The sequence below is a fragment of the Hypanus sabinus genome, chromosome X2 (assembly GCF_030144855.1).
Source record: "Hypanus sabinus isolate sHypSab1 chromosome X2, sHypSab1.hap1, whole genome shotgun sequence".
NCBI lineage: Eukaryota > Metazoa > Chordata > Chondrichthyes > Myliobatiformes > Dasyatidae > Hypanus > Hypanus sabinus.
Genome location: NC_082739.1, coordinates 1,145,873 through 1,172,388, shown reverse-complemented (window position 1 = coordinate 1,172,388; position 26,516 = coordinate 1,145,873). Strand labels below are relative to the sequence as shown.

General features: G+C 49.5%; 1 protein-coding gene across 1 annotated transcript in view; it reads right to left on the bottom strand.

The window, feature by feature from the left end:
• The window catches only part of LOC132385074 (E3 ubiquitin-protein ligase TTC3-like), a 277,705-nt gene that overhangs the window by 9,714 nt on the left and 241,475 nt on the right, over positions 1 to 26,516 (bottom strand). Inside the window, exons 33-36 of the mRNA XM_059956787.1 lie at positions 8,670 to 8,807; positions 6,073 to 6,206; positions 2,700 to 2,826; positions 1,548 to 1,625 (exon numbers count right to left, since the gene is read on the bottom strand). Coding sequence (XP_059812770.1) covers positions 1,548 to 1,625; positions 2,700 to 2,826; positions 6,073 to 6,206; positions 8,670 to 8,807 — 477 coding nt within the window. The remainder of the gene's footprint in view (positions 1 to 1,547; positions 1,626 to 2,699; positions 2,827 to 6,072; positions 6,207 to 8,669; positions 8,808 to 26,516) is intronic.

The following is a 26,516-nucleotide window of genomic DNA, read 5'->3' as shown; positions in this document are numbered from 1 at the left end:
AACGAAGAGAAAAAGCTTCTGTTATGGATTTATCCAGTGTAGTGTGGACATAGTCTCAGAGACATAATTTTAAGATTTTTTCTCCTCATGTATATTTCGGAGCAAGAAGGCTGTGAGTGAACAGCTGATTTCGGGAGCGAAGGCAGTTTTTACTACACGGGTTAAAAGAGAGGCAAGACTGTGTAGGCGCATGATGTCAGCCAGTAGAGCACAAAAGGTTTAAAAAGAAGACCGCCATATCCAGCGGGCAGCAGAGTAATAGGGCTTTGGCTCAACAACAGGCTTAGGTGGTAACGGGACGAGGCAAGGGAGGTCTACCTGTGTTAACTGCAGAAAAGGAGGAAGTATGTGTGTGAAGCTGGTGTTCTGTGCTCGGTGTCAGATGTGGGAGGTCCTGGAGTCTCCCAGCCGGCCATATCTGCACCAGGTATGTTGAGCTGCAACTCATAAGGGGCCGCATTAGGGAACTGGAGATGCAGCTCGATGACCTTAGCCTGATCAAGGAGAGCAAGGAGGTCATAGAAACATAGAAAACCTACAGCACAACACAGGCCCTTCGGCTCACAAAGTTGTACCGAACATGTCCCTACCTTAGAAATTACTAGGTTTGCCTATAGCCCTAAATTTTTTTAAGCTCCATGTACCTATCCAAGTCTCTTAAAAGACCCTATCATATCCGCCTCCACCACCATTGCCAGCAGCCCATTCCACACATTTACCACTCTCTGAGTAAAAAACTTACCCCTGACATCTCCTCTGTACCTACTCCCCAGCACCTTAAACCAAACCTGTGTCCTCTTGTGGCAACCATTTCAGCCCTGGGTAAAAGCCTCTGACTATCCACACGATCAATGCCTCTCATCATCTTATACACCTCTATCAGGTCACTTCTCATCCTCCGTCGCGCCAAGGAGAAAGGCCAAGTTCACTCAACCTGTTTTCATAAAGCATACTCCCCAATCCAGGCAACAGCCCAAAACATTGACTGTTTACTCTTTTCCACAGATGCTGCCTGGCCTGGTGAGATCCTCCAGCATTTTGTGTTGGTTGTTTGTCCGTCCTGTTGTGTGCAATCTTTCGTTGATTCTATTGTGTTTTGTGTATTTACTAAGTATGCCCGCAAGAAAATGAATCTCTAGAGTTGTACATGGTGACATATATGTACTTTGATAATATACTTTGAACTTTAGTTGGGTTACAGAGAGGAATCAAGTGACAACAGCCCAAGGATACCTTGAAATGCATCAGATCAATTGTGAGAATGTGGCAAGTGCGTATGCAGCCAGTTGATCGCACAGTACATCGATTTTGACCCTCTTTTTGTGCAGGCTTTTGAGTATGCATGTTTTCATCTCGGCAGACCCACTTCATTGCTCACAAGATAAGTTGCCCTGTGTGTACCATGGCTAACATGACTCAGTAAAATGTTTAATCTTATTACTCCATTGCCACTCTTGCTCTGGGCATATGTAGCATACCTGATGCCCAGGTTCAGTGCCAATTCCACTTTGATATGAAATACCAATCATAATTCTGAGTTGGCTAACCTGGGGATCTTTTGAGACGTTCCTCCAAGTAGCCATTGATGGATCAGCAGGCAGGCTTGCAAAGTCCAGATTTACATTCTGTGAGGAAAAACAAGGAATTCAAAACTATTAACTGAAATCCAATGACAAGATAATGAAGAAACTAATCATAACACACAGATCTTGTCAGTATGTCAATTCACTCTTAATTCTCTCTAGCATCAATCAAGGTGAAAAGCATTCGGAGCAAATTTTGCCATTAGGCCCATTGAGTCTGCTCTGCCATTCCATCATTGCTGAGTTATTTTCCCTCTCAACCCCATTCTCCTGCCTTCACCCTGTAACCTTTCACACCCTGACTAATCAAGAACCTATCAACCCCAGTTTAAATATACCCAATAACTTGGCCTCCACAGCAATGAATTCCACAGATTCACCATCCCTTGGCTAAATAAATTTCTGCTCATCTCTGTTCTAAAAGAACATTCTTCTATTCTAAGGCTAGGCCCTCGGGTCTTAGGCTTCCCCACTATAGGAAACATCCTCTCCATATCCACTCTATCTTGGCCTTTCAATATTCAGTAAGCTTCAATGAAATCCTCCTTATTCCTCTAAACTCCAGCAAGTACCAGCCCAGAGCCTCAGTGCTGAATCTGTCTCTGCAGCTGCGGCCTGCAGCCATCAGGCTTCTGGACCAGTTGCAGCACTGACCTGTCTCCGTGGCGGTGGACTTACTTTCGGGCACTTCGTGTTTCATGTTCTATGGATTGTTTGTTTGCTCTTAGATTGTTTGCTCATCTGTTCTTTCCTTTTTTTTGCATATTGAGTGTATGATTGTCTTTGTAGTGTTGCTTTTTTCCCCATGAATTCTATTGTTTTTTTGTTTTATGGCTGCCTGCAAGAAGACTAATCTTAAGGTTGTATATGGTATACATACTTTGATAATAAATGAACTTTGACCAGTGCCTTACAAAACCTCAACATTACATCCTTGCTTTTATATTCTAGTCCTCTCAAAATGAATGGTAACAGTACATTTGCCTTCCTCACCACAGACTCAACCTGCAAATTAACCTTTAGCGATTCCTGCACAAGGGCTCCCAAGTCCCTTCAGAATAAACATAGACACATTATGAAGCAGTAACAGGACTGAAAAAAGAACTTTACACTCACCCCAAGGTGTGGCTGATGGTTCTTGATAAGGGCTGATACTTGACTGATGATCTGTTCAAAGGATAGTCCAGACAAGGAGTTATTGTTCATCATCCGGACCTGCCGTAGAAAGACGATCATCATGTCCCTACCAGAAACAATGCAGGAAGTTAGTCCAGACCAACAACTGCTGGGTGGGGACATCACCAAACACAGGGGTTTGATTCTCTCTTCATCTATTAGCAAGACATCACTGGAGGAACAACAAACAAAATGCTGGAGGAACTCAGGGCGCTAAGTGCGACTTGATGAGCTCCTCCAGCATTCTGTGTGCTGTTTCACATTTCCAGACTCTGCTGTTGTTCTTGTGTCATTAAATAGAACATTAAACACTGATAGAATAGAACATAGAATATTACAGCACAGTACAGGCCTTTCTGCTAATGATATTGTGCTGACCTCTAAACCTACTCCAAGAACAATCTAAGCCTTCTCTCCCACATAACTCTTCATTTTTCTGTCATCCATGTGCCTACCTAAGAGTTCCTTAAATATCGCTAATGTATTAATCTCTACCACCACCCCGGCAGGTACTTAAGGTACCCACCACTCTGTGCAAAAAAACCTACCTGATATTCAGTCAACATATTAAAAAATGAATTTAGAGAATGTAAACTGGAATGTGTGCAAATATTTACAAAGATTTTGCCAGGAGTTGAGTTAGGGAGAGATTGAGCAGGCTAGGACTTCATTCATTGGTGCGTAGGAGACTGAGGACTGTATTATAATGAACAATAATAACACTAATAACTTTATTTATGGAGTATTTTTCATACAGACGATATAGACAAAGTGCTTTACAATGGGATAAACTGCAAACATAAAAATAAAAGACAAAAATATGTTTGTTAAAAGTAAGGTTAAATAAATAGGTTTTGAGTTGTCATTTATAAGAGTTAACTGAGCCTGCATCCCTTATTGTTTTAAGTATTGAGTTCCACAGTTCAAGATTAAAGTACATTTATTATCAAAGAGTGGATAAAATACACAACCTTGAGATCTGTCACAACCACAAATTAAGAAATCTGGAAGAACCTAATTAAAAAAAAAGACCAACACCCAATGTGCAGAGAAAAAAGAAAAAAAAACAAATCTTGTAAACAATAGAAATGAGCACAGTAACTTGAACCAAACTGAGTCCTCAGATTACATCCCTGGAGTAGGCCCAAAGCCTTTGTCTCAGTTCACCATATTAGTGGGGCAAATTGCCACAAAGCAAAGCAGCTAGAGCAGTCTCACAGCTTCAGCATTAGAGAGAGAGAAGAGTGAACATCGCAGGAGACCAAGCAAAATCGGCCCAACTATTGCCCCCAGTCCTGACACCCTGCCTTTCCAGTCTTTCTGGGCCAGTGTTTAAATTGCCCAAACAGCAGATCATGCCTCACACTAGGACTTGGGCCTCGCTGCAGCTTAACACACTGGGCCTAGAGCACGCCAGCCAGCCCAACACCGTTCTGAACCTCCCCAAATCAGCTCTGTGCTTAGAGCGATCCAACCTCACACCCAGGTTAGTTGGATGGGCATCGAAGCTCCTCTGTCATGACTCCTCCTCTCCGAGTCGCTCATTCCAACTCCATCTGTATCAATTTTGCAACACACCAGTACGGCACATCCCTGCTTCAATGTTGCTCGCCCCTTTATTGTTCATGGTGACAGTTTACCACAATTTACTTCAGAAATGGTGTTATTAATAATGTTTTAAATTGACTTTCCTGCCCTTCGAACTACCAGTAAGCTGTTATTTGCCTTCCGTAGAGCGCCATCTTAATTTTAAGGGCTTAGTTCAAAAAAGCTGATCTGCCAATTATCTTTTGAGATTGCTTAAACTTATGAGACTGGCAAAAGAAGACCTGAGAGCTTAAGCAGTATTCAAAACAAAAACTATTCTGTGATATACTCTTGTCCCAGACCATTGAGAGCTTTAAAAGGAAGTGAGAGAACTTTAAAATCAATTCTAAAAGATACAGGAAGCCAACACAGAGTAGCTAGCACAGGAATGAGATGTTCTGTTATCCTGGTTTTAGTTAAGAATCTAGCAGCAGCATTCTGAATGAGTTAAAAGTTTGTCAATAGATTGCTTTGGAAGGCCAGTAAAGACAGCATTGCAGTAATCTAGTCTATTCGATATAAAGGCGTGAATTCGTTTCAGCATCATGACACGATAGAAGTGAATGTACCTTTGCAATAAGTGTAGAAATGCTACTCTGGTCACTTTCTTTATGTGGGATTTAAAATTCAAATCTTGAATCAAGGATAACACCCAAGCTTGTTACTTCTGATTTTACAAGGGGAGCCAAGTTCTCAAGTTCATCCAGAAGTTTATCTCTTTTGGCTTTGAGACCAACCAGAAGTATTTTAGTTTTATCTTCATTTAGTTTTGGGAAGTTATTGCTCATCCATTTGTTTATAGCAGCCACATCAGAAGTCAGAGAAGACAGGGTGTTATCATCATCAGGCTCAACCGAGATGTCCAATTGCATATCATCCGTATAACTATGGAAATGAATATTATGCTCTCTAATGACGTCTCCTAAGAGGAGCATGTATAAGCAGGGGAGTAAGGGGCCAAGACAACACCAAAAGGTACACTGCATCTCCTAGAATGCTGGTCTCCAAGACAGACAAAAACACTTTCTCTAAGATAGATGAGCAAACAGAATTTAGGACGTGGCGGAAGAGGTCAGCCCAGTTCTCAAGGTGATCTAGGATTATTATTTTGAAGGCAGTACTTAGATCTAGGAGAATTAGAACTGACACCCTGTTGGCATCACGAGGGACACAGTAAAGGTCAAATGCAATATTTTAAACTGAATTTACATAATGCCTCTCTTGATTTCAGGGATTCCAAGATTTTTGAGGCTCTCCACTGGCTCGGGTGCTTAAGACTTTTGTACAGTACTGTAGTGATTTTATGCATTGCACTGTACTGCTGCTGCACATATATTAAAAAAATTCATGACTTATGTGAGTGATGATAAACCTGATTCTGATTTGGGTCTCTATAGTGCCCTGAGAGTGGGAAGGGGACAGGGAGAGGGGAATCATGGTTGGGAAAGGGGGGAAGGGAGCGGGATGCACCAGAGCAACATTCTGCAATGATCAATAAACGAATGGTTTGGAATCAAATATCCTTGCCTGGTGTCTCAGGGCGCCTGGATCCCCACCACCTCCTGCCCCTGGCACTCCTTCTCTGCCACCTGACCACACCCCACCCGCAGTGCTTCACCCTTACCATTCCCAACATTCTTTGCTCCTACCAGATTTACAAACTTGCTCTCCACTCCAGGTTGACAAATACAGTACTTTGCAAAAGTTAAACCTTCCTAATGGTTACCTGTTATGTTGTGGGAACAACTCTGTCAGTTTGTCGAGAAGGCGTTCCAGGTGATTTTGGGTGGTTCCTGCTTGGCTGGAATTGGCTGGACCAAGAGACGAAGGCTGTGATGATAATCCAGGTGACATTGATCTCTGGAGAAGTTTGTACAAAAGTTCAAAGCAAATTTATTACCTTAGTACATACACATTAGCATATACAACCCTGAAATTCATTTACTTGCAGGCATTTAAAGGAAAGTAGAATTTTACGAAAATCTATACATAAACAAAGACTGAGAAACAAGCAAACATGAGTGAATCTGCAGATGCTGGAAATAAATAAAAACACAAAATGCTGGCAGAACTCAGCAGGCCAGACAGCATCTATGGGAGGACGTTTCGACCCTGATGAAGGGTTTCGGCCCGAAACGTTGTCACTATCTCCTCCCATAGATGCTGTCTGGCCTGCTGAGTTCTGCCAGCATTTTGTGTTTTTACTGAGAAACAAGCAATATGCAAAAGAAGACAAATTGTACAAAAAAGTAATACTGAGAAGAAAGTAGCAAAGAGTCCTTGAAAGTGAGTCTGTAGGTTGTAGAATCATTCAGTGTTGTGGTGAGTGAAGTTATCCACGCTGGTTCAGGAACCTGATAGATGCAGAGAAATAACTGTTCCTAAACCTGGTGTTGTGGGACCTAAGGTTCCTGTGCCTCCTGCCCAATATTAATAATGACAAGAGAGCATGGCCTGGAAGGTGGAAGTCCTTGATGATGGATGCTGGTTTCTTGTGGCAGTGATCCCTATAAACGTGCTCAGTGGTGGGGAGGGGTTTACTTGTGATTGACTGAGCTGCATCCACCAATTTCTGTCACCTTTTTCATTCCTGGGCTTCGGTGAGCAGCATGTTGCAGCAATGGAGAGAAAGCACATACACTATCACCTGACCCTCTGACTTATCTTCCACATATCCTGTCCAGACTGCTTCACAGGTACTACTTCACAGGCAGGTGTTGAAACTGTTGAGGTACAACATTCATTGGAAAAGCTCACTGGGTTTGACTGCACAATGGCCAAACTTTACAAAGCATGAAAACCCAACTTAACTAGGAGAAAGTCACTGCAACTGGCTGACAGACAATGAAGGGCAGTCTGTCTACAGAGTGCAATGACACTGATATAACAGGGGTAAGCAAGGAGCAAGGTTGTGCTCCAGCTCCAGCATGAGAGACTAGAGTTAGAAAGGGGATTGTCAATGCAGATAAAAAGGCTGGAAAGTATTCTTCTGTGCTGTACATAACTATTCCAAGGAAAACTAGGCAACACCAAACTTGTAACTATCGTGTAATTCTAGCAGCCAGCAGAAATATACTCAGTACAGTGAAAGAATTAAATGGCAGACAAGTACAATACAAGGCTAATTTATTTTTAAAGATGCAACACAGTAACAGGCCCTTCCAGTTCAATAAGCCTGTTGTGCCCAATTATACCCATGTGAGCAATTAACCTACTAACCAGTACGTATTGTGGGAGGAAACTGGAGCACTCTGAGGAAACCCACGTGATCAAGGGGAGAAAATACAAACTCCATACAGGCAATGGCAGAATTGAACCTGGGTCTCAAGAACTGTAATAGCATTACGCTAACCTCACCACCTCAAAATACTGATGCAGGGAATGGCGGTTTTTTTTTAAACTTTTTTTATTGAGTTTTCAAATAATTACAGAAATAAAAGAAAACATATGAGAGAAAAAAAAACCATATATACCCTACCCCCTCCCCTTAACCCCTCCCCCCCTAACATCCCTATAGAAAAAAGAAAGAAACGAAAAAAAAGAAATAAAGAGTGCCTGGATATCGGGAGATTCCCCACTTGCTCCATGGAGTTCGTAATAACTTTAGTATATATATTTATTTCTTTCCCCAAATAACCAATTATTTCATCTTCGGAGCACCTATATATTTAATCCTGTCTTTTGTAAATAAGGGCGCCAAATTTTCAAAAATGTTTCATACTTATCTCTTAAATTGTAAGTAATTTTTTCAAGTGGAATACAGCCATAAATTTCCTTCTTAATCTATACTTAAGTATGTATCCGATTTCCAAGTAACTGCAATAGCCTTTTTGGCTACTGCCAATGCAATTTTTATAAATTCTTTCTGATATTTATTCAATTTGGGTTTTAGTTTTATCCCTTCAATATCGCCTAGTAAAAATAATATTGGATTATGTGGAAGTTGTGTTCCAATAATTTGTTCCAATAAAACTCTTAAATTTGTCCAAAAAGGTTGAATTTTAGAACACGACCAAGTAGAATGTAAAAAAGTACCGATGTCTTGTTTACATCGGAAACACTGATCGGATAAATTTGTGTTTAATTTATTTATTTTTTGTGGTGTAATATATAATTGATGTAAAAAATTATATTGCACTAATCTTAACTGGACATTCATTGTATTTGTCATACTATCAAGACATAGTCTTGAACAGCATGGAGGTTTAAGGAGAGAAATGTTTTGTGCCAAAGAGCCAAGCACATCACTCTTACCCAATGGTACACTGGGCATTCCAAAGATTTCTTGTGAAAGATGAGAAGTTCAACAATGGTGTTGCCTACCTGTGTTATTCCAAGCTGATTGTTCAAAGGAGTCATTCCTGGTGGAAATGCAGACAGTGATGATGTTCCTTGACTGTTGTTATTTACAGGAAAGCTACTGGAAGCCAAAAGCTCCTTCTGTTTTGCCAGGTAAATGAGCTGAAGGAGAGTTGTTAAAAATATTCTTGAGAAAAATTCAAACATCTGACAAAATCATCATGTACAGGGCACTTATATATACACACTCAGTGGCCAATTTATTTGGTATAGGAGTGGAACCCGATGCGCTCTTTTGGTGCTGTAACCCATCCACTTCAAGGTTCGACACATTGTATGTTCAGAGATGCTCTTCTGCACACCACTGTTGTAACACATACTTAATTGTGTTACTAACACCTTCCTATCAACTTGAACCAGTCTGGCTATTTTCCCCTGACCTCTCTGATTAACATGGTGTAAAGACGTTAACAAGGAGAGATTTTTTTTTGTGTTTTTCACACCATTCTCTGTCATCTCTTAGAGACTGTTGTACAAACCCCATTTCCAGAAAAACTGGAATATTTTCAAAAATGCAATAAGAACAAAAATCTGTGATACGTTAATTCACGTGAACCTTTGTTTAACTGACAAAAGTACAAAGAAAAGATTTTCAGTAGTTTTACTGACCAACTTAATTGTATTTTGTAAATATACACAAATTTAGAATTTGATGGCTGCAACACACTCAACAAACGTTGGGACAGAGGCATGCTTACCATTGTGTTACATCACCTTTCCTTTTAATAACACTTTTTAATCGTTTTGGAACTGAGGATACTAATTGTAGTAGATTTGCAATTGGAAATTTTGTCCATTCTTGCTTGATATAAGACTTCAGCTGCTCAACAGTCCGTGGTCTCCATTGTCCGATTCTCCTCTTCATGGTGCGTATACATTTTCAATAGGAGATAGGTCTGGACTGGCAGCAGGCTAGTCAAGCACACGCACTCTGTGTCTACAAAGCCACGTTGCTGTAGCCCGTGCAGAATGTGGCCTGGCATTGTCCTGCTGAAATAAGCATGGACGTCCCGGAAAAAGACGTCGCCTTGATGGCAACATATGTCTCTCTGAAATCCTAATATACGCCTCAGAGTCAATGGTACCTTCACATACATGCAACTCACCCATGCCGTGGGCACTGATGCACCCCCATACCATCACAGATGCTGGCTTTTGCACCTTTCGCTGATAACAATCAGGATGGTTGTTTTCATCTTTGGCACGGAGCACTCGACCCCCATTTTTTCCGAAAACTTGCTGAAATATGGACTCATCTGACCACAGCACACGGTTCCACAGTCTTTCGGTCCATCTGAGATGAGCTCGGGCCCAGAGAACTTGCTGGCGTTTCTGCATAGAGTTGATGTATGGCTTCCTCCTTGCATAATACAGTTTCAAGATGAATTTCTGGATGCAGCGACGGACTGTGTGAAGTGACAATGGTTTTCTGAAGTACTCCCGAGCCCAGGTGGCTATAATTGTCACAGTAGCATGACGGTTTCTTAGGCAGTGCCGCCTGAGGGCTCGAAGATCACGCGCATTCAACAGTGGTTTCCAACCTTGCCCTTTACGCACTGAGATGTCTTTGAATTCTCTGAATCTTTTCACAAAATTATGTACTGTAGATGTTAAAAGACCTAAATTCTCTGCAATCTTGCATTGGGAAATGTTCCTTTTGAACTGACTAACAATTCTCTCATGAATTTTGGCACAAAGGGGTGAGCCACAACCCATCCTTGCTTGCAAAGACTGAGCCTTTGATGGACGCTACTTTTATACCCAGTCATGATACCTCACCTGCTACCAATTAGCCTGCTTAATGTGGAGTCTTCCAAACCAGTGTTACTTGAATATTCTGTGCACTTTTCAATCTTATTTTAAATCTGTCTCAACTTTTGTTGAGTGTGTTGCAGCCATCAAATTCTAAATTTGTGTATATTTACAAAATACAATTAAGTTGGTCAGTAAAACTACTGAAAATCTTTTCTTTGTACTTCTATCAGTTAAATAAAAGTTCACGTGAATTAACATATCACAGATTTTTGTTTTTATTGCGTTTTTGAAAATATCCCAACTTTTCTGGAAATGCGGTTTGTGAAAATTCCAGGAGATCAGCAGTTTCTGAGATACTCAAACCACCCCGTCTGGCACCAACAATCATTCCACAGTCATAAGTCATTTAGATCAAATTTCTTCCCCATTCTGATATTTGGTTTCAGAAGCAACCGAACCTCTTCACCAGGTCTACTCGATTTTCTGTAATGAGTTGCTGCCACATGATAGGCTGATTAGATATTGGCATCAACAAGCAGGCATACATGTTTAACTGATTAAGTGGCCACTCAGTGAAACTTTGAGACTCAAGATTGCTTATTATCATTCTTCAGTACACAAGTATAGAAGAGAATGAATTGATTGTTACTCCAGATGCAACACAGAAACACAACAACCACAATAAACCCAATTAAAATACATGTAAAATCAATCCTATAAAACACGAAGGAGCAGGACACATAAAACACATTGAATACAGGGACATAAACTGACACCAGGTGCAGGAGTACCTGGACAGAAGGTAACTGACAGGGAAGGATAAACTGACAAAGTGACTCCTGACAAAATGCTATCTTCAAGGCATCAGCAGGTGAAATGAAACACAGGAGGACAGTGATTGTGTCAGTGCAGGTATACAGAGTGGAGTGTCAGTGTGGAGTGACAGTGAATGGGGGATGAAGGGGGTGGTGAGGAACTGTGGAGAGGAGTGTGTCAGTGTGGGGATGAGGTGTGGAGTGTCAGTGAATGGGTGATGGAGGGGGTGGTGAGGGACTGTGGAGAGGAATGTGTCAGTGTAGGGATGAGGTGTGGAGTGTCAGTGTGAAGTGACAGTGAATGGGGGATGGAGGGGGTGGTGAGGGACTGTGGAGAGGAGTCTGTCAGTGCAGGGATGAGGTGTGGAGTGTCAGTGTGGAGTGACAGTGAATGGGTGATGGAGCGGGTGCTGAGAGACTGTGGAGAGGAGTGTTTCAGTGTGGGGATGAGGTGTGGAGTGTCAGTGTGGAGTTACAGTGAATGGGGGGATGAAGGGGGTGGTGAGGGACTGTGGAGAGGAGTGTGTCAGTGTAGGAATGAGGTGTGGAGTGTCAGTGTGAAGTGACAGTGAATGGGTGATGGAGGGGGTGGTGAGGGACTGTGGAGAGGAGTGTTTCAGTGTGGGGATGAGGTGTGGAGTGTCAGTGTGGAGTGACAGTGAATGGGGGGATGAAGGGGGTGGTGAGGGACTGTGGAGAGGAGTGTGTCAGTGTAGGAATGAGGTGTGGAGTGTCAGTGTGAAGTGACAGTGAATGGGTGATGGAGGGGGTGGTGAGGGACTGTGGAGAGGAGTGTTTCAGTGTGGGGATGAGGTGTGGAGTGTCAGTGTGGAGTGACAGTGAATGGGGGATGGAGGGGTGGTGAGAGACTGTGGAGAGGAGTGTTTCAGTGTGGGGATGAGGTGTGGAGTGTCAGTGTGAAGTGACAGTGAATGGGGGATGGAGGGGGTGGTGAGGGACTGTGGAGAGGAGTGTGTCAGTGTAGGTATGAGGTGTGGAGTGTCAGTGTGAAGTGACAGTGAATGGGGGATGGAGGGGGTGGTGAGAGACTGTGGAGAGGAGTGTGTCAGTGTGGGGATGAGGTGTGGAGTGTCAGTGTGGAGTGACAGTGAATGGGGGATGGAGGGGTGGTGAGGGACTGTGGAGAGGAGTGTGTCAGTGTGGGGATGAGGTGTGGAGTGTCAGTGTGGAGTGACAGTGAATGGGGGATGGAGGGGGTGCTGAGAGACTGTGGAGAGGAGTGTGTCAGTGTAGGAATGAGGTGTGGAGTGTCAGTGTGAAGTGACAGTGAATGGGGGATGGAGGGGGTGATGAGGGACTGTGGAGAGGAGTGTTTCAGTGTGGGGATGAGGTGTGGAGTGTCAGTGTGGAGTGACAGTGAATGGGGGATGGAGGGGTGGTGAGGGACTGTGGAGAGGAGTGTTTCAGTGTCGGGATGAGGTGTGGAGTGTCAGTGTGAAGTGACAGTGAATGGGGGATGGAGGGGGTGGTGAGGGACTGTGGAGAGGAGTGTGTCAGTGTAGGTATGAGGTGTGGAGTGTCAGTGTGAAGTGACAGTGAATGGGGGATGGAGGGGGTGGTGAGAGACTGTGGAGAGGAGTGTGTCAGTGTGGGGATGAGGTGTGGAGTGTCAGTGTGGAGTGACAGTGAATGGGGGATGGAGGGGTGGTGAGGGACTGTGGAGAGCAGTGTGTCAGTGTGGGGATGAGCTGTGGAGTGTCAGTGTGGAGTGACAGTGAATGGGGGATGGAGGGGTGGTGAGGGACTGTGGAGAGGAGTGTTTCAGTGTGGGGATGAGGTGTGGAGTGACAGTGTGATGTGACAGTGAATGGGGGATGGAGGGGGTGGTGAGGGACTGTGGAGAGGAGTGTGTCAGTGTAGGTATGAGGTGTGGAGTGTCAGTGTGAAGTGACAGTGAATGGGGGATGGAGGGGGTGGTGAGAGACTGTGGAGAGGAGTGTGTCAGTGTGGGGATGAGGTGTGGAGTGTCAGTGTGGAGTGACAGTGAATGGGGGATGGAGGGGTGGTGAGGGACTGTGGAGAGGAGTGTGTCAGTGTGGGGATGAGGTGTGGAGTGTCAGTGTGGAGTGACAGTGAATGGGGGATGCAGGGGGTGCTGAGAGACTGTGGAGAGGAGTGTGTCAGTGTAGGAATGAGGTGTGGAGTGTCAGAGTGAAGTGACAGTGAATGGGGGATGGAGGGGGTGCTGAGAGACTGTGGAGAGGAGTGTGTCAGTGTAGGAATGAGGTGTGGAGTGTCAGTGTGAAGTGACAGTGAATGGGGGATGGAGGGGGTGGTGAGGGACTGTGGAGAGGAATGTGTCTGCAGGGATGAGGTGTGGAGTGACAGTGAATGGGGGATGGAGGGGGTGATGAGGGACTGTGGAGAGGAGTGTTTCAGTGTGGGGATGAGGTGTGGAGTGTCAGTGTGAAGTGACAGTGAATGGGGGATGGAGGGGGTGATGAGGGACTGTGGAGAGGAGTGTTTCAGTGTGGGGATGAGGTGTGGAGTGTCATTGTGAAGTGACAGTGAATGGGGGATGGAGGGGATGGTGAGGGACTGTGGAGAGGAGTGTGTCAGTGTAGGAATGAGGTGTGGAGTGTCAGTGTGAAGTGACAGTGAATGGGGGGATGAAGGGGGTGATGAGGGACTGTGTAGAGGAGTGTGTCAGTGTAGGAATGAGGTGTGGAGTGTCAGTGTGAAGTGACAGTGAATGGGTGACAGAGGGGGTGGTGAGGGACTGTGGAGAGGAGTGTGTCAGTGTAGGGATGAGGTGTGGAGTGTCAGTGTGAAGTGACAGTGAATGGGGGATGGAGGGGTGGTGAGGGACTGTGGAGAGGAGTGTGTCAGTGTGGGGATGAGGTGTGGAGTGTCAGTGTGGAGTGACAGTGAATGGGGGATGGAGGGGGTGCTGAGGGACTGTGGAGAGGAGTGTGTCAGTGTGGGGATGAGGTGTGGAGTGTCAGTGTGGAGTGACAGTGAATGGGGGATGGAGGGGTGGTGAGGGACTGTGGAGAGGAGTGTGTCAGAGTAGGGATGAGGTGTGGAGTGACAGTGAATGGGGGATGCAGGGGGTGCTGAGAGACTGTGGAGAGGAGTGTGTCAGTGTAGGAATGAGGTGTGGAGTGTCAGAGTGAAGTGACAGTGAATGGGGGATGGAGGGGGTGCTGAGAGACTGTGGAGAGGAGTGTGTCAGTGTGGGGATGAGGTGTGGAGTGTCAGTGTGGAGTGACAGTGAATGGGGGATGGAGGGGTGCTGAGGGACTGTGGAGAGGTGTGTGTCAGTATAGGGATGAGGTGTGGAGTGTCAGAGTAAAGTGACAGTGAATGGGTGATAGAGGGGGTGATGAGGGACTGTGGAGAGGAGTGTGTCAGTATAGGGATGAGGTGTGGAGTGTCAGAGTGAAGTGACAGTGAATGGGTGATGAAGGGGGTGGTGAGGGACTGTGGAGAGGAGTGTGTCAGTGTAGGAATGAGGTGTGGAGTGTCAGTGTGAAGTGACAGTGAATGGGGGGATGAAGGGGGTGATGAGGGACTGTGTAGAGGAGTGTGTCAGTGTAGGAATGAGGTGTGGAGTGTCAGTGAGAAGTGACAGTGAATGGGTGACAGAGGGGGTGGTGAGGGACTGTGGAGAGGAGTGTGTCAGTGTGGGGATGAGGTGTGGAGTGTCAGTGTGAAGTGACAGTGAATGGGGGATGGAGGGGGTGGTGAGGGACTGTGGAGAGGAGTGTGTCAGTGTGGAGTGACAGTGAATGGGGGGGATGGAGGGGTGGTGAGGGACTGTGGAGAGGAGTGTGTCAGTGTAGGGATGAGGTGTGGAGTGTCAGTGTGAAGTGACAGTGAATGGGGGATGGAGGGGTTGGTGAGGGACTGTGGAGAGGAGTGTGTCAGTGCAGGTATACAGAGTGGAGTGTCAGTGTGGAGTGACAGTGAATGGGTGATGGAGGGGGTGCTGAGAGACTGTGGAGAGGAGTGTGTCAGTGTAGGAATGAGGTCTGGAGTGTCAGTGTGAAGTGACAGTGAATGGGGGATGGAGGGGATGGTGAAGGACTGTGGAGAGGAGTGTGTCAGTGTAGGGATGAGGTGTGGAGTGTCAGTGTGGAGTGACAGTGAATGGGGGATGGAGTGGTGGTGAGGGACTGTGGAGAGGAGTGTGTCAGTGTGGGGATGAGGTGTGGAGTGTCAGTGTGATGTGACAGTGAATGGGGGATGGAGGGGGTGATGAGGGACTGTGGAGAGGAGTGTGTCAGTGTAGGGATGAGGTGTGGAGTGTCAGTGTGAAGTGACAGTGAATGGGGGATGGAGGGGGTGGTGAGGGACTGTGGAGAGGAGTGTGTCAGTGTGGGGATGAGGTGTGGAGTGACAGTGAATTGGGGGGATGGAGGGGTGGTGAGGGACTGTGGAGAGGAGTTTGTCAGTGTAGGCATGAGATGTGGAGTGTCAGTGTGAAGTGACAGTGAATGGGGGATGGAGGGGGTGGTGAGGGACGGTGGAGAGGAGTGTGTCAGTGCTGGTATACAGAGTGGAGTGTCAGTGTGGAGTGACAGTGAATGGGGGGATGAAGGGGGTGATGAGCGACTGTGGAGAGGAGTGTGTCAGTGTAGGAATGAGGTGTGGAGTGTCAGTGTGATGTGACAGTGAATGGGGGATGAAGGGGGTGGTGAGGGACTGTGGAGAGGAGTGTGTCAGTGTAGGGATGAGGTGTGGAGTGTCAGTGTGAAGTGACAGTGAATGGAAGATGGAGGGGGTGGTGAGGGACTGTGGAGAGGAGTGTGTCAGTGTAGGGATGAGGTGTGGAGTGTCAGTGTGAAGTGACAGTGAATGGAGGATGGAGGGGGTGGTGAGGGACTGTGGAGAGGAGTGTGTCAGTGTAGGGATGAGGTGTGGAGTGTCAGTGTGGAGTGACAGTGAATGGGGGATGGAGGGGTGGTGAGGGACTGTGGAGAGGAGTGTGTCAGTGTAGGAATGAGGTGTGGAGTGTCAGTGTGATGTGACAGTGAATGGGGGATGGAGGGGGTGGTGAGGGACTGTGGAGAGGAGTGTGTCAGTGTAGGGATGAGGTGTGGAGTGTCAGTGTGAAGTGACAGTGAATGGGGGATGGAGGGGGTGGTGAGGGACTGTGGAGAGGAGTGTGTCAGTGTGGAGTGACAGTGAATGGGGGGGATGGAGGGGTGGTGAGGGACTGTGGAGAGGAGTGCGTCAGTGTAGGGATGAGGTGTGGAGTGTCAGTGTGAAGTGACAGTGAATGGGGGATGGAGGGGGTGCTGAGAGACTGTGGAGAGGAGTGTGTCAGTGTGGGGATGAGGTGTGGAGAGTGTGGAGTGACAGTGAATGGGGGATGGAGGGGTGGTGAGGGACTGTGGAGAGGAGTGTTTCAGTGTGGGGATGAGGTGTGGAGTGTCAGTGTGGAATGACAGTGAATGGGTGATGGAGGGGGTGATGAGGGACTGTGGAGAGGAGTGTGTCAGTGTAGGGATGAGGTGTGGAGTGTCAGTGTGGAGTGACAGTGAATGGGGGATGCAGGGGGTGCTGAGAGACTGTGGAGAGGAGTGTGTCAGTGTAGGAATGAGGTGTGGAGTGTCAGAGTGAAGTGACAGTGAATGGGGGATGGAGGGGGTGCTGAGAGACTGTGGAGAGGAGTGTGTCAGTGAAGGAATGAGGTGTGGAGTGTCAGTGTGAAGTGACAGTGAATGGGTGACAGAGGGGGTGGTGAGGGACTGTGGAGAGGAGTGTTTCAGTGTGGGGATGAGGTGTGGAGTGTCAGTGTGAAGTGACAGTGAATGGGGGATGGAGGGGGTGATGAGGGACTGTGGAGAGGAGTGTTTCAGTGTGGGGATGAGGTGTGGAGTGTCATTGTGAAGTGACAGTGAATGGGGGATGGAGGGGATGGTGAGGGACTGTGGAGAGGAGTGTGTCAGTGTAGGAATGAGGTGTGGAGTGTCAGTGTGAAGTGACAGTGAATGGGGGGATGAAGGGGGTGATGAGGGACTGTGTAGAGGAGTGTGTCAGTGTAGGAATGAGGTGTGGAGTGTCAGTGTGAAGTGACAGTGAATGGGTGACAGAGGGGGTGGTGAGGGACTGTGGAGAGGAGTGTGTCAGTGTAGGGATGAGGTGTGGAGTGTCAGTGTGAAGTGACAGTGAATGGGGGATGGAGGGGTGGTGAGGGACTGTGGAGAGGAGTGTGTCAGTGTGGGGATGAGGTGTGGAGTGTCAGTGTGGAGTGACAGTGAATGGGGGATGGAGGGGGTGCTGAGGGACTGTGGAGAGGAGTGTTTCAGTGTGGGGATGAGGTGTGGAGTGTCAGTGTGGAGTGACAGTGAATGGGGGATGGAGGGGTGGTGAGGGACTGTGGAGAGGAGTGTGTCAGTGTGGGGATGAGGTGTGGAGTGTCAGTGTGAAGTGACAGTGAATGGGGGATGGAGGGGTGGTGAGGGACTGTGGAGAGGAGTGTGTCAGAGTAGGGATGAGGTGTGGAGTGACAGTGAATGGGTGATGGAGGGGGTGCTGAGAGACTGTGGAGAGGAGTGTGTCTGTGTAGGGATGAGGTGTGGAGTGTCAGTGTGAAGTGACAGTGAATGGGGGATGGAGGGGTGGTGAGGGACTGTGGAGAGGAGTGTGTCAGTGTGGGGATGAGGTGTGGAGTGTCAGTGTGGAGTGACAGTGAATGGGGGATGGAGGGGTGCTGAGGGACTGTGGAGAGGTGTGTGTCAGTATAGGGATGAGGTGTGGAGTGTCAGAGTAAAGTGACAGTGAATGGGTGATAGAAGGGGTGATGAGGGACTGTGGAGAGGAGTGTGTCAGTATAGGGATGAGGTGTGGAGTGTCAGAGTGAAGTGACAGTGAATGGGTGATGAAGGGGGTGGTGAGGGACTGTGGAGAGGAGTGTGTCAGTGTAGGAATGAGGTGTGGAGTGTCAGTGTGAAGTGACAGTGAATGGGGGGATGAAGGGGGTGATGAGGGACTGTGTAGAGGAGTGTGTCAGTGTAGGAATGAGGTGTGGAGTGTCAGTGTGAAGTGACAGTGAATGGGTGACAGAGGGGGTGGTGAGGGACTGTGGAGAGGAGTGTGTCAGTGTGGGGATGAGGTGTGGAGTGTCAGTGTGAAGTGACAGTGAATGGGGGATGGAGGGGGTGGTGAGGGACTGTGGAGAGGAGTGTGTCAGTGTGGAGTGACAGTGAATGGGGGGGATGGAGGGGTGGTGAGGGACTGTGGAGAGGAGTGTGTCAGTGTAGGGATGAGGTGTGGAGTGTCAGTGTGAAGTGACAGTGAATGGGGGATGGAGGGGTTGGTGAGGGACTGTGGAGAGGAGTGTGTCAGTGCAGGTATACAGAGTGGAGTGTCAGTGTGGAGTGACAGTGAATGGGTGATGGAGGGGGTGCTGAGAGACTGTGGAGAGGAGTGTGTCAGTGTAGGAATGAGGTCTGGAGTGTCAGTGTGAAGTGACAGTGAATGGGGGATGGAGGGGATGGTGAAGGACTGTGGAGAGGAGTGTGTCAGTGTAGGGATGAGGTGTGGAGTGTCAGTGTGGAGTGACAGTGAATGGGGGATGGAGTGGTGGTGAGGGACTGTGGAGAGGAGTGTGTCAGTGTGGGGATGAGGTGTGGAGTGTCAGTGTGATGTGACAGTGAATGGGGGATGGAGGGGGTGATGAGGGACTGTGTAGAGGAGTGTGTCAGTGTAGGGATGAGGTGTGGAGTGTCAGTGTGAAGTGACAGTGAATGGGGGATGGAGGGGGTGGTGAGGGACTGTGGAGAGGAGTGTGTCAGTGTGGGGATGAGGTGTGGACTGACAGTGAATTGGGGGGATGGAGGGGTGGTGAGGGACTGTGGAGAGGAGTTTGTCAGTGTAGGTATGAGATGTGGAGTGTCAGTGTGAAGTGACAGTGAATGGGGGATGGAGGGGGTGGTGAGGGACGGTGGAGAGGAGTGTGTCAGTGCTGGTATACAGAGTGGAGTGTCAGTGTGGAGTGACAGTGAATGGGGGGATGAAGGGGGTGATGAGCGACTGTGGAGAGGAGTGTGTCAGTGTAGGAATGAGGTGTGGAGTGTCAGTGTGATGTGACAGTGAATGGGGGATGAAGGGGGTGGTGAGGGACTGTGGAGAGGAGTGTGTCAGTGTAGGGATGAGGTGTGGAGTGTCAGTGTGAAGTGACAGTGAATGGAGGATGGAGGGGGTGGTGAGGGACTGTGGAGAGGAGTGTGTCAGTGTAGGGATGAGGTGTGGAGTGTCAGTGTGAAGTGACAGTGAATGGAGGATGGAGGGGGTGGTGAGGGACTGTGGAGAGGAGTGTGTCAGTGTAGGGATGAGGTGTGGAGTGTCAGTGTGGAGTGACAGTGCATGGGGGATGGAGGGGTGGTGAGGGACTGTGGAGAGGAGTGTGTCAGTGTAGGAATGAGGTGTGGAGTGTCAGTGTGATGTGACAGTGAATGGGGGATGGAGGGGGTGGTGAGGGACTGTGGAGAGGAGTGTGTCAGTGTAGGGATGAGGTGTGGAGTGTCAGTGTGAAGTGACAGTGAATGGGGGATGGAGGGGGTGGTGAGGGACTGTGGAGAGGAGTGTGTCAGTGTGGAGTGACAGTGAATGGGGGGGATGGAGGGGTGGTGAGGGACTGTGGAGAGGAGTGCGTCAGTGTAGGGATGAGGTGTGGAGTGTCAGTGTGAAGTGACAGTGAATGGGGGATGGAGGGGTTGGTGAGGGACTGTGGAGAGGAGTGTTTCAGTGTGGGGATGAGGTTTGGAGTGTCAGTGTGGAGTGACAGTGAATTGGGGGGATGGAGGGGTGGTGAGGGACTGTAGAGAGGAGTGTGTCAGTGTAGGGATGAGGTGTGGAGTGTCAGTGTGAAGTGACAGTGAATGGGGGGATGGAGGGGGTGATGAGGGACTGTGGAGAGGAGTGTGTCAGTGTGGGGATGAGGCGTGGAGTGACAGTGTGGAGTGACAGTGAATGGGGGATGGAGGGGTGGTGAGGGACTGTGGAGAGGAGTGTTTCAGTGTGGGGATGAGGTGTGGAGTGTCAGTGTGGAGTGACAGTGAATGGGTGATGGAGGGGGTGATGAGGGACTGTGGAGAGGAGTGTGTCAGTGTAGGGATGAGGTGTGGAGTGTCAGTGTGAAGTGACAGTGAATGGGGGATGGAGGGGGTGGTGAGGGACTGTGGAGAGGAGTGTGTCAGTGTGGGGATGAGGTGTGGAGTGACAGTGAATTGGGGGGATGGAGGGGTGTTGAGGGACTGTGGAGAGGAGTTTGTCAGTGTAGGCATGAGATGTGGAGTGTCAGTGTGAAGTGACAGTGAATGGGGGATGGAGGGGGTGGTGAGGGACTGTGGAGAGGAGTGTGTCAGTGCTGGTATACAGAGTGGAGTGTCAGTGTGGAGTGACAGTGAATGGGGGGATGAAGGGGGTGATGAGGGACTGTGTAGAGGAGTGTGTCAGTGTAGGAATGAGGTGTGGAGTGTCAGTGTGATGTGACAGTGAATGGGGGATGGAGGGGGTGGTGAGGGACTGTGGAGAGGAGTGTGTCAGTGTGGGGATGAGGTGTGGAGTGTCAGTGTGAAGTGACAGTGAATGGGGGATGGAGGGGGTGGTGAGGGACTGTGGAGAGGAGTGTGTCAGGGCAGGTATACAGAGTGGAGTGTCAGTGTGGAGTGACAGTGAATGGGGGATGGAGGGGGTGGTGAGGGACTGTGGAGAGGAGTTTGTCAGTGTAGGCATGAGATGTGGAGTGTCAGTGTGAAGTGACAGTGAATGGGGGATGGAGGGGGTGGTGAGGGACTGTGGAGAGGAGTGTGTCAGTGTGGAGTGACAGTGAATGGGGGGGATGGAGGGGTGGTGAGGGACTGTGGAGAGGAGTGTGTCAGTGTAGGGATGAGGTGTGGAGTGTCAGTCTGAAGTGACAGTGAATGGGGGATGGAGGGGTTGGTGAGGGGCTGTGGAGAGGAGTGTGTCAGTGTAGGGATGAGGTGTGGAGTGACAGTGAATGGGGGATGGAGGGGGTGCTGAGAGACTGTGGAGAGGAGTGTGTCTGTGTAGGGATGAGGTGTGGAGTGTCAGTGTGAAGTGACAGTGAATGGGGGATGGAGGGGTGGTGAGGGACTGTGGAGAGGAGTGTGTCAGTGTGGGGATGAGGTGTGGAGTGTCAGTGTGAAGTGACAGTGAATGGGGGATGGAGGGGTGGTGAGGGACTGTGGAGAGGTGTGTGTCAGTATAGGGATGAGGTGTGGAGTGTCAGAGTGAAGTGACAGTGAATGGGTGATGAAGGGGGTGGTGAGGGACTGTGTAGAGGAGTGTGTCAGTGTAGGAATGAGATGTGGAGTGTCAGTGTGAAGTGACAGTGAATAGGGGATGGAGGGGGTGGTGAGGGACTGTGGAGAGGAGTGTGTCAGTGTGGAGTGACAGTGAATGGGGGGGATGGAGGGGTGGTGAGGGACTGTGGAGAGGAGTTTCTCAGTGTAGGCATGAGATGTGGAGTGTCAGTGTGAAGTGACAGTGAATGGGGGATGGAGGGGTGGTGAGGGACTGTGGAGAGGAGTGTGTCAGTGTAGGGATGAGGTGTGGAGTGACAGTGAATGGGGGATGGAGGGGGTGCTGAGAGACTGTGGAGAGGAGTGTGTCTGTGTAGGGATGAGGTGTGGAGTGTCAGTGTGAAGTGACAGTGAATGGGGGATGGAGGGGTGGTGAGGGACTGTGGAGAGGAGTGTGTCAGTGTGGGGATGAGGTGTGGAGTGTCAGTGTGAAGTGACAGTGAATGGGGGATGGAGGGGTGGTGAGGGACTGTGGAGAGGTGTGTGTCAGTATAGGGATGAGGTGTGGAGTGTCAGAGTAAAGTGACAGTGAATGGGTGATAGAGGGGGTGATGAGGGACTGTGGAGAGGAGTGTGTCAGTATAGGGATGAGGTGTGGAGTGTCAGAGTGAAGTGACAGTGAATGGGTGATGAAGGGGGTGGTGAGGGACTGTGGAGAGGAGTGTGTCAGTGTAGGAATGAGGTGTGGAGTGTCAGTGTGAAGTGACAGTGAATGGGGGGATGAAGGGGGTGATGAGGGACTGTGTAGAGGAGTGTGTCAGTGTAGGAATGAGGTGTGGAGTGTCAGTGTGAAGAAACAGTGAATGGGTGATGGAGGGGGTGGTGAGGGACTGTGGAGAGGAGTGTGTCAGTGTGGGGATGAGGTGTGGAGTGACAGTGAATGGGTGATGGAGGGGGTGCTGAGAGACTGTGGAGAGGAGTGTGTCAGTGTAGGAATGAGGTGTGGAGTGTCAGTGTGGAGTGACAGTCAATGGGGGATGGAGGGGGTGATGAGGGACTGTGGAGAGGAGTGTGTCAGTGTGGGGATGAGGTGTGGAGTGTCAGTGTGGAGTGACAGTGAATGGGGGATGGAGGGGTGGTGAGGGACTGTGGAGAGGTGTGTGTCAGTATAGGGATGAGGTGTGGAGTGTCAGAGTAAAGTGACAGTGTATGGGTGATAGAGGGGGTGATGAGGGACTGTGGAGAGGAGTGTGTCAGTATAGGGATGAGGTGTGGAGTGTCAGAGTGAAGTGACAGTGAATGGGTGATGAAGGGGGTGGTGAGGGACTGTGGAGAGGAGTGTGTCAGTGTAGGAATGAGGTGTGGAGTGTCAGTGTGAAGTGACAGTGAATGGGGGGATGAAGGGGGTGATGAGGGACTGTGTAGAGGAGTGTGTCAGTGTAGGGATGAGGTGTGGAGTGTCAGTGTGGAATGACAGTGAATGGGTGATGGAGGGGGTGGTGAGGGACTGTGGAGAGGAGTGTGTCAGTGTAGGAATGAGGTGTGGAGTGTCAGTGTGAAGTGACAGTGAATGGGGGGGATGGAGGGGTGGTGAGGGACTGTAGAGAGGAGTGTGTCAGTGTAGGGATGAGGTGTGGAGTGTCAGTGTGAAGTGACAGTGAATGGGGGATGAAGGGGGTGGTGAGGAACTGTGGAGAGGAGTGTGTCAGTGTGGGGATGAGGTGTGGAGTGTCAGTGTGAAGTGACAGTGAATGGGGGATGAAGTGGGTGGTGAGGGACTGTGGAGAGGAGTGTGTCAGTGAAGGGATGTTGTGTGGAGTGACAGTGAATTTGGGATGGAGGGGTGGTGAGGGACTGTGGAGAGGAATGTGTCAGTGTAGGGATGAGGTGTGGAGTGTCAGTGTGAAGTGACAGTGAATGGGGGATGAAGTGGGTGGTGAGGGACTGTGGAGAGGAGTGTGTCAGTGTGGGGATGAGGTGTGGAGTGTCAGTGGGAAGTGACAGTGAATGGGGGATGGAGGGGTGGTGAGGGACTGTGGAGAGGAGTGTGTCAGTGTAGGGATGAGGTGTGGTGTGTCAGTGTGGAGTGACAGTGAATGGGGGATGGAGGGGTGGTGAGGGACTGTGGAGAGGAGTGTGTCAGTGTAGGGATGAGGTGTGGAGTGTCAGTGTGAAGTGACAGAGAATGGGTGATGGAGGGGGTGGTGAGGGACTGTGGAGAGGGACTGTGGAGAGGAGTGTGCCAGTGTGGGGATGAGGTGTGGCGTGACGGTGAATGGGGGATGGAGGGGGTGGTGAGGGACTGTGGAGAGGAATGTGTCAGTGTAGGGATGAGGTCTGGAGTGTCAGTGTGAAGTGACAGTGAATGGGGGATGGAGGGGTGGTGAGGGACTGTGGAGAGGAGTGTGTCAGTGTAGGGATGAGGTCTGGAGTGTCAGTGGGAAGTGACAGTGAATGGGGGATGGAGGGGTGGTGAGGGACTGTGGAGAGGAGTGTGTCAGTGTAGGGATGAGGTGTGGTGTGTCAGTGTGGAGTGACAGTGAATGGGGGATGGAGGGGTGGTGAGGGACTGTGGAGAGGAGTGTGTCAGTGTAGGGATGAGGAGTGGGGTGTCAGTGTGGAGTGACAGTGAATGGGGGATGGAGGGGTTATAAGGGACTGTGGAGAGGAGTGTGTCAGTGTAGGGATGAGGTGTGGAGTGACAGTGAATGGGTGATGGAGGGGGTGCTGAGAGACTGTGGAGAGGAGTGTGTCAGTGTAGGGATGAGGTGTGGAGTGACAGTGAATGGGTGATGGAGGGGGTGCTGAGAGACTGTGGAGAGGAGTGTGTCAGTGTAGGAATGAGGTGTGGAGTGTCAGTGTGAAGTGACAGTGAATGGGGGATGGAGGGGGTGATGAGGGACTGTGGAGAGGAGTGTTTCAGTGTGGGGATGAGCTGTGGAGTGTCAGTGTGGAGTGACAGTGAATGGGGGGGATGGAGGGGTGGTGAGGGACTGTAGAGAGGAGTGTGTCAGTGTAGGGATGAGGTGTGGAGTGTCAGTGTGAAGTGACAGTGAATGGGGGGATGGAGGGGGTGATGAGGGACTGTGGAGAGGAGTGTGTCAGTGTGGGGATGAGGTGTGGAGTGACAGTGAATGGGGGGATGGAGGGGTGGTGAGGGACTGTGGAGAGGAGTTTGTCAGAGTAGGGATGAGATGTGGAGTGTCAGTGTGAAGTGACAGTGAATGGGGGATGGAGGGGGTGGTGAGGGACTGTGGAGAGGAGTGTGTCAGTGTGGAGTGACAGTGAATGGGGGGGATGGAGGGGTGGTGAGGGACTGTGGAGAGGAGTGTGTCAGTGCAGGTATACAGAGTGGAGTGTCAGTGTGGAGTGAGAGTGAATGGGTGATGGAGGGGGTGGTGAGGAACTGTGGAGAGGAGTGTGTCAGTGTAGGAATGAGGTGTGGAGTGTCAGTGTGAAGTGACAGTGAATGGGGGATGGAGGGGGTGATGAGGGACTGTGGAGAGGAGTGTTTCAGTGTGGGGATGAGGTGTGGAGTGTCAGTGTGGAGTGACAGTGAATGGGGGGGATGGAGGGGTGGTGAGGGACTGTAGAGAGGAGTGTGTCAGTGTAGGGATGAGGTGTGGAGTGTCAGTGTGAAGTGACAGTGAATGGGGGATGAAGGGGGTGGTGAGGAACTGTGGAGAGGAGTGTGTCAGTGTGGGGATGAGGTGTGGAGTGACAGTGAATGGGTGATGGAGCGGGTGCTGAGAGACTGTGGAGAGGAGTGTGTCAGTGTAGGAATGAGGTGTGGAGTGTCAGTGTGGAGTGACAGTGAATGGGGGATGGAGGGGTGGTGAGGGACTGTGGAGAGGAGTGTTTCAGTGTGGGGATGACGTGTGGAGTGTCAGTGTGGAGTGACAGTGAATGGGGGATGGAGGGGTGGTGAGGGACTGTGGAGAGGAGTGTGTCAGTGTAGGGATGAGGTGTGGTGTCAGTGTGGAGTGACAGTGAATGGGGGATGGAGGGGGTGATGAGGGACTGTGGAGAGGAGTGTTTCAGTGTGGGGATGACGTGTGGAGTGTCAGTGTGGAGTGACAGTGAATGGGGGATGGAGGGGTGGTGAGGGACTGTGGAGAGGAGTGTTTCAGTGTGGGGGATGAGGTGTGGAGTGTCAGTGTGGAGTGACAGTGAATGGGGGATGGAGGGGTGGTGAGGGACAGTGGAGAGGAGTGTGTCAGTGTGGGGATGAGGTGTGGAGTGTCAGTGTGGAGTGACAGTGAATGGGGGATGGAGGGGGTGCTGAGAGACTGTGGAGAGGAGTGTGTCAGTGTAGGAATGAGGTGTGGAGTGTCAGTGTGAAGTGACAGTGAATGGGGGATGGAGGGGGTGATGAGGGACTGTGGAGAGGAGTGTTTCAGTGTGGGGATGAGGTGTGGAGTGACAGTGAATGGGGGATGGAGGGGTGGTGAGGGACTGTGGAGAGGAGTATTTCAGTGTCGGGATGAGGTGTGGAGTGTCAGTGTGAAGTGACAGTGAATGGGGGATGGAGGGGGTGGTGAGGGACTGTGGAGAGGAGTGTGTCAGTGTAGGTATGAGGTGTGGAGTGTCAGTGTGAAGTGACAGTGAATGGGGGATGGAGGGGGTGGTGAGAGACTGTGGAGAGGAGTGTGTCAGTGTGGGGATGAGGTGTGGAGTGTCAGTGTGGAGTGACAGTGAATGGGGGATGGAGGGGTGGTGAGGGACTGTGGAGAGCAGTGTGTCAGTGTGGGGATGAGGTGTGGAGTGTCAGTGTGGAGTGACAGTGAATGGGGGATGGAGGGGGTGCTGAGAGACTGTGGAGAGGAGTGTGTCAGTGTAGGGATGAGGTGTGGAGTGTCAGTGTGAAGTGACAGTGAATGGGGGATGGAGGGGGTGATGAGGGACTGTGGAGAGGAGTGTTTCAGTGTGGGGATGAGGTGTGGAGTGTCAGTGTGGAGTGACAGTGAATGGGGGATGGAGGGGTGGTGAGGGACTGTGGAGAG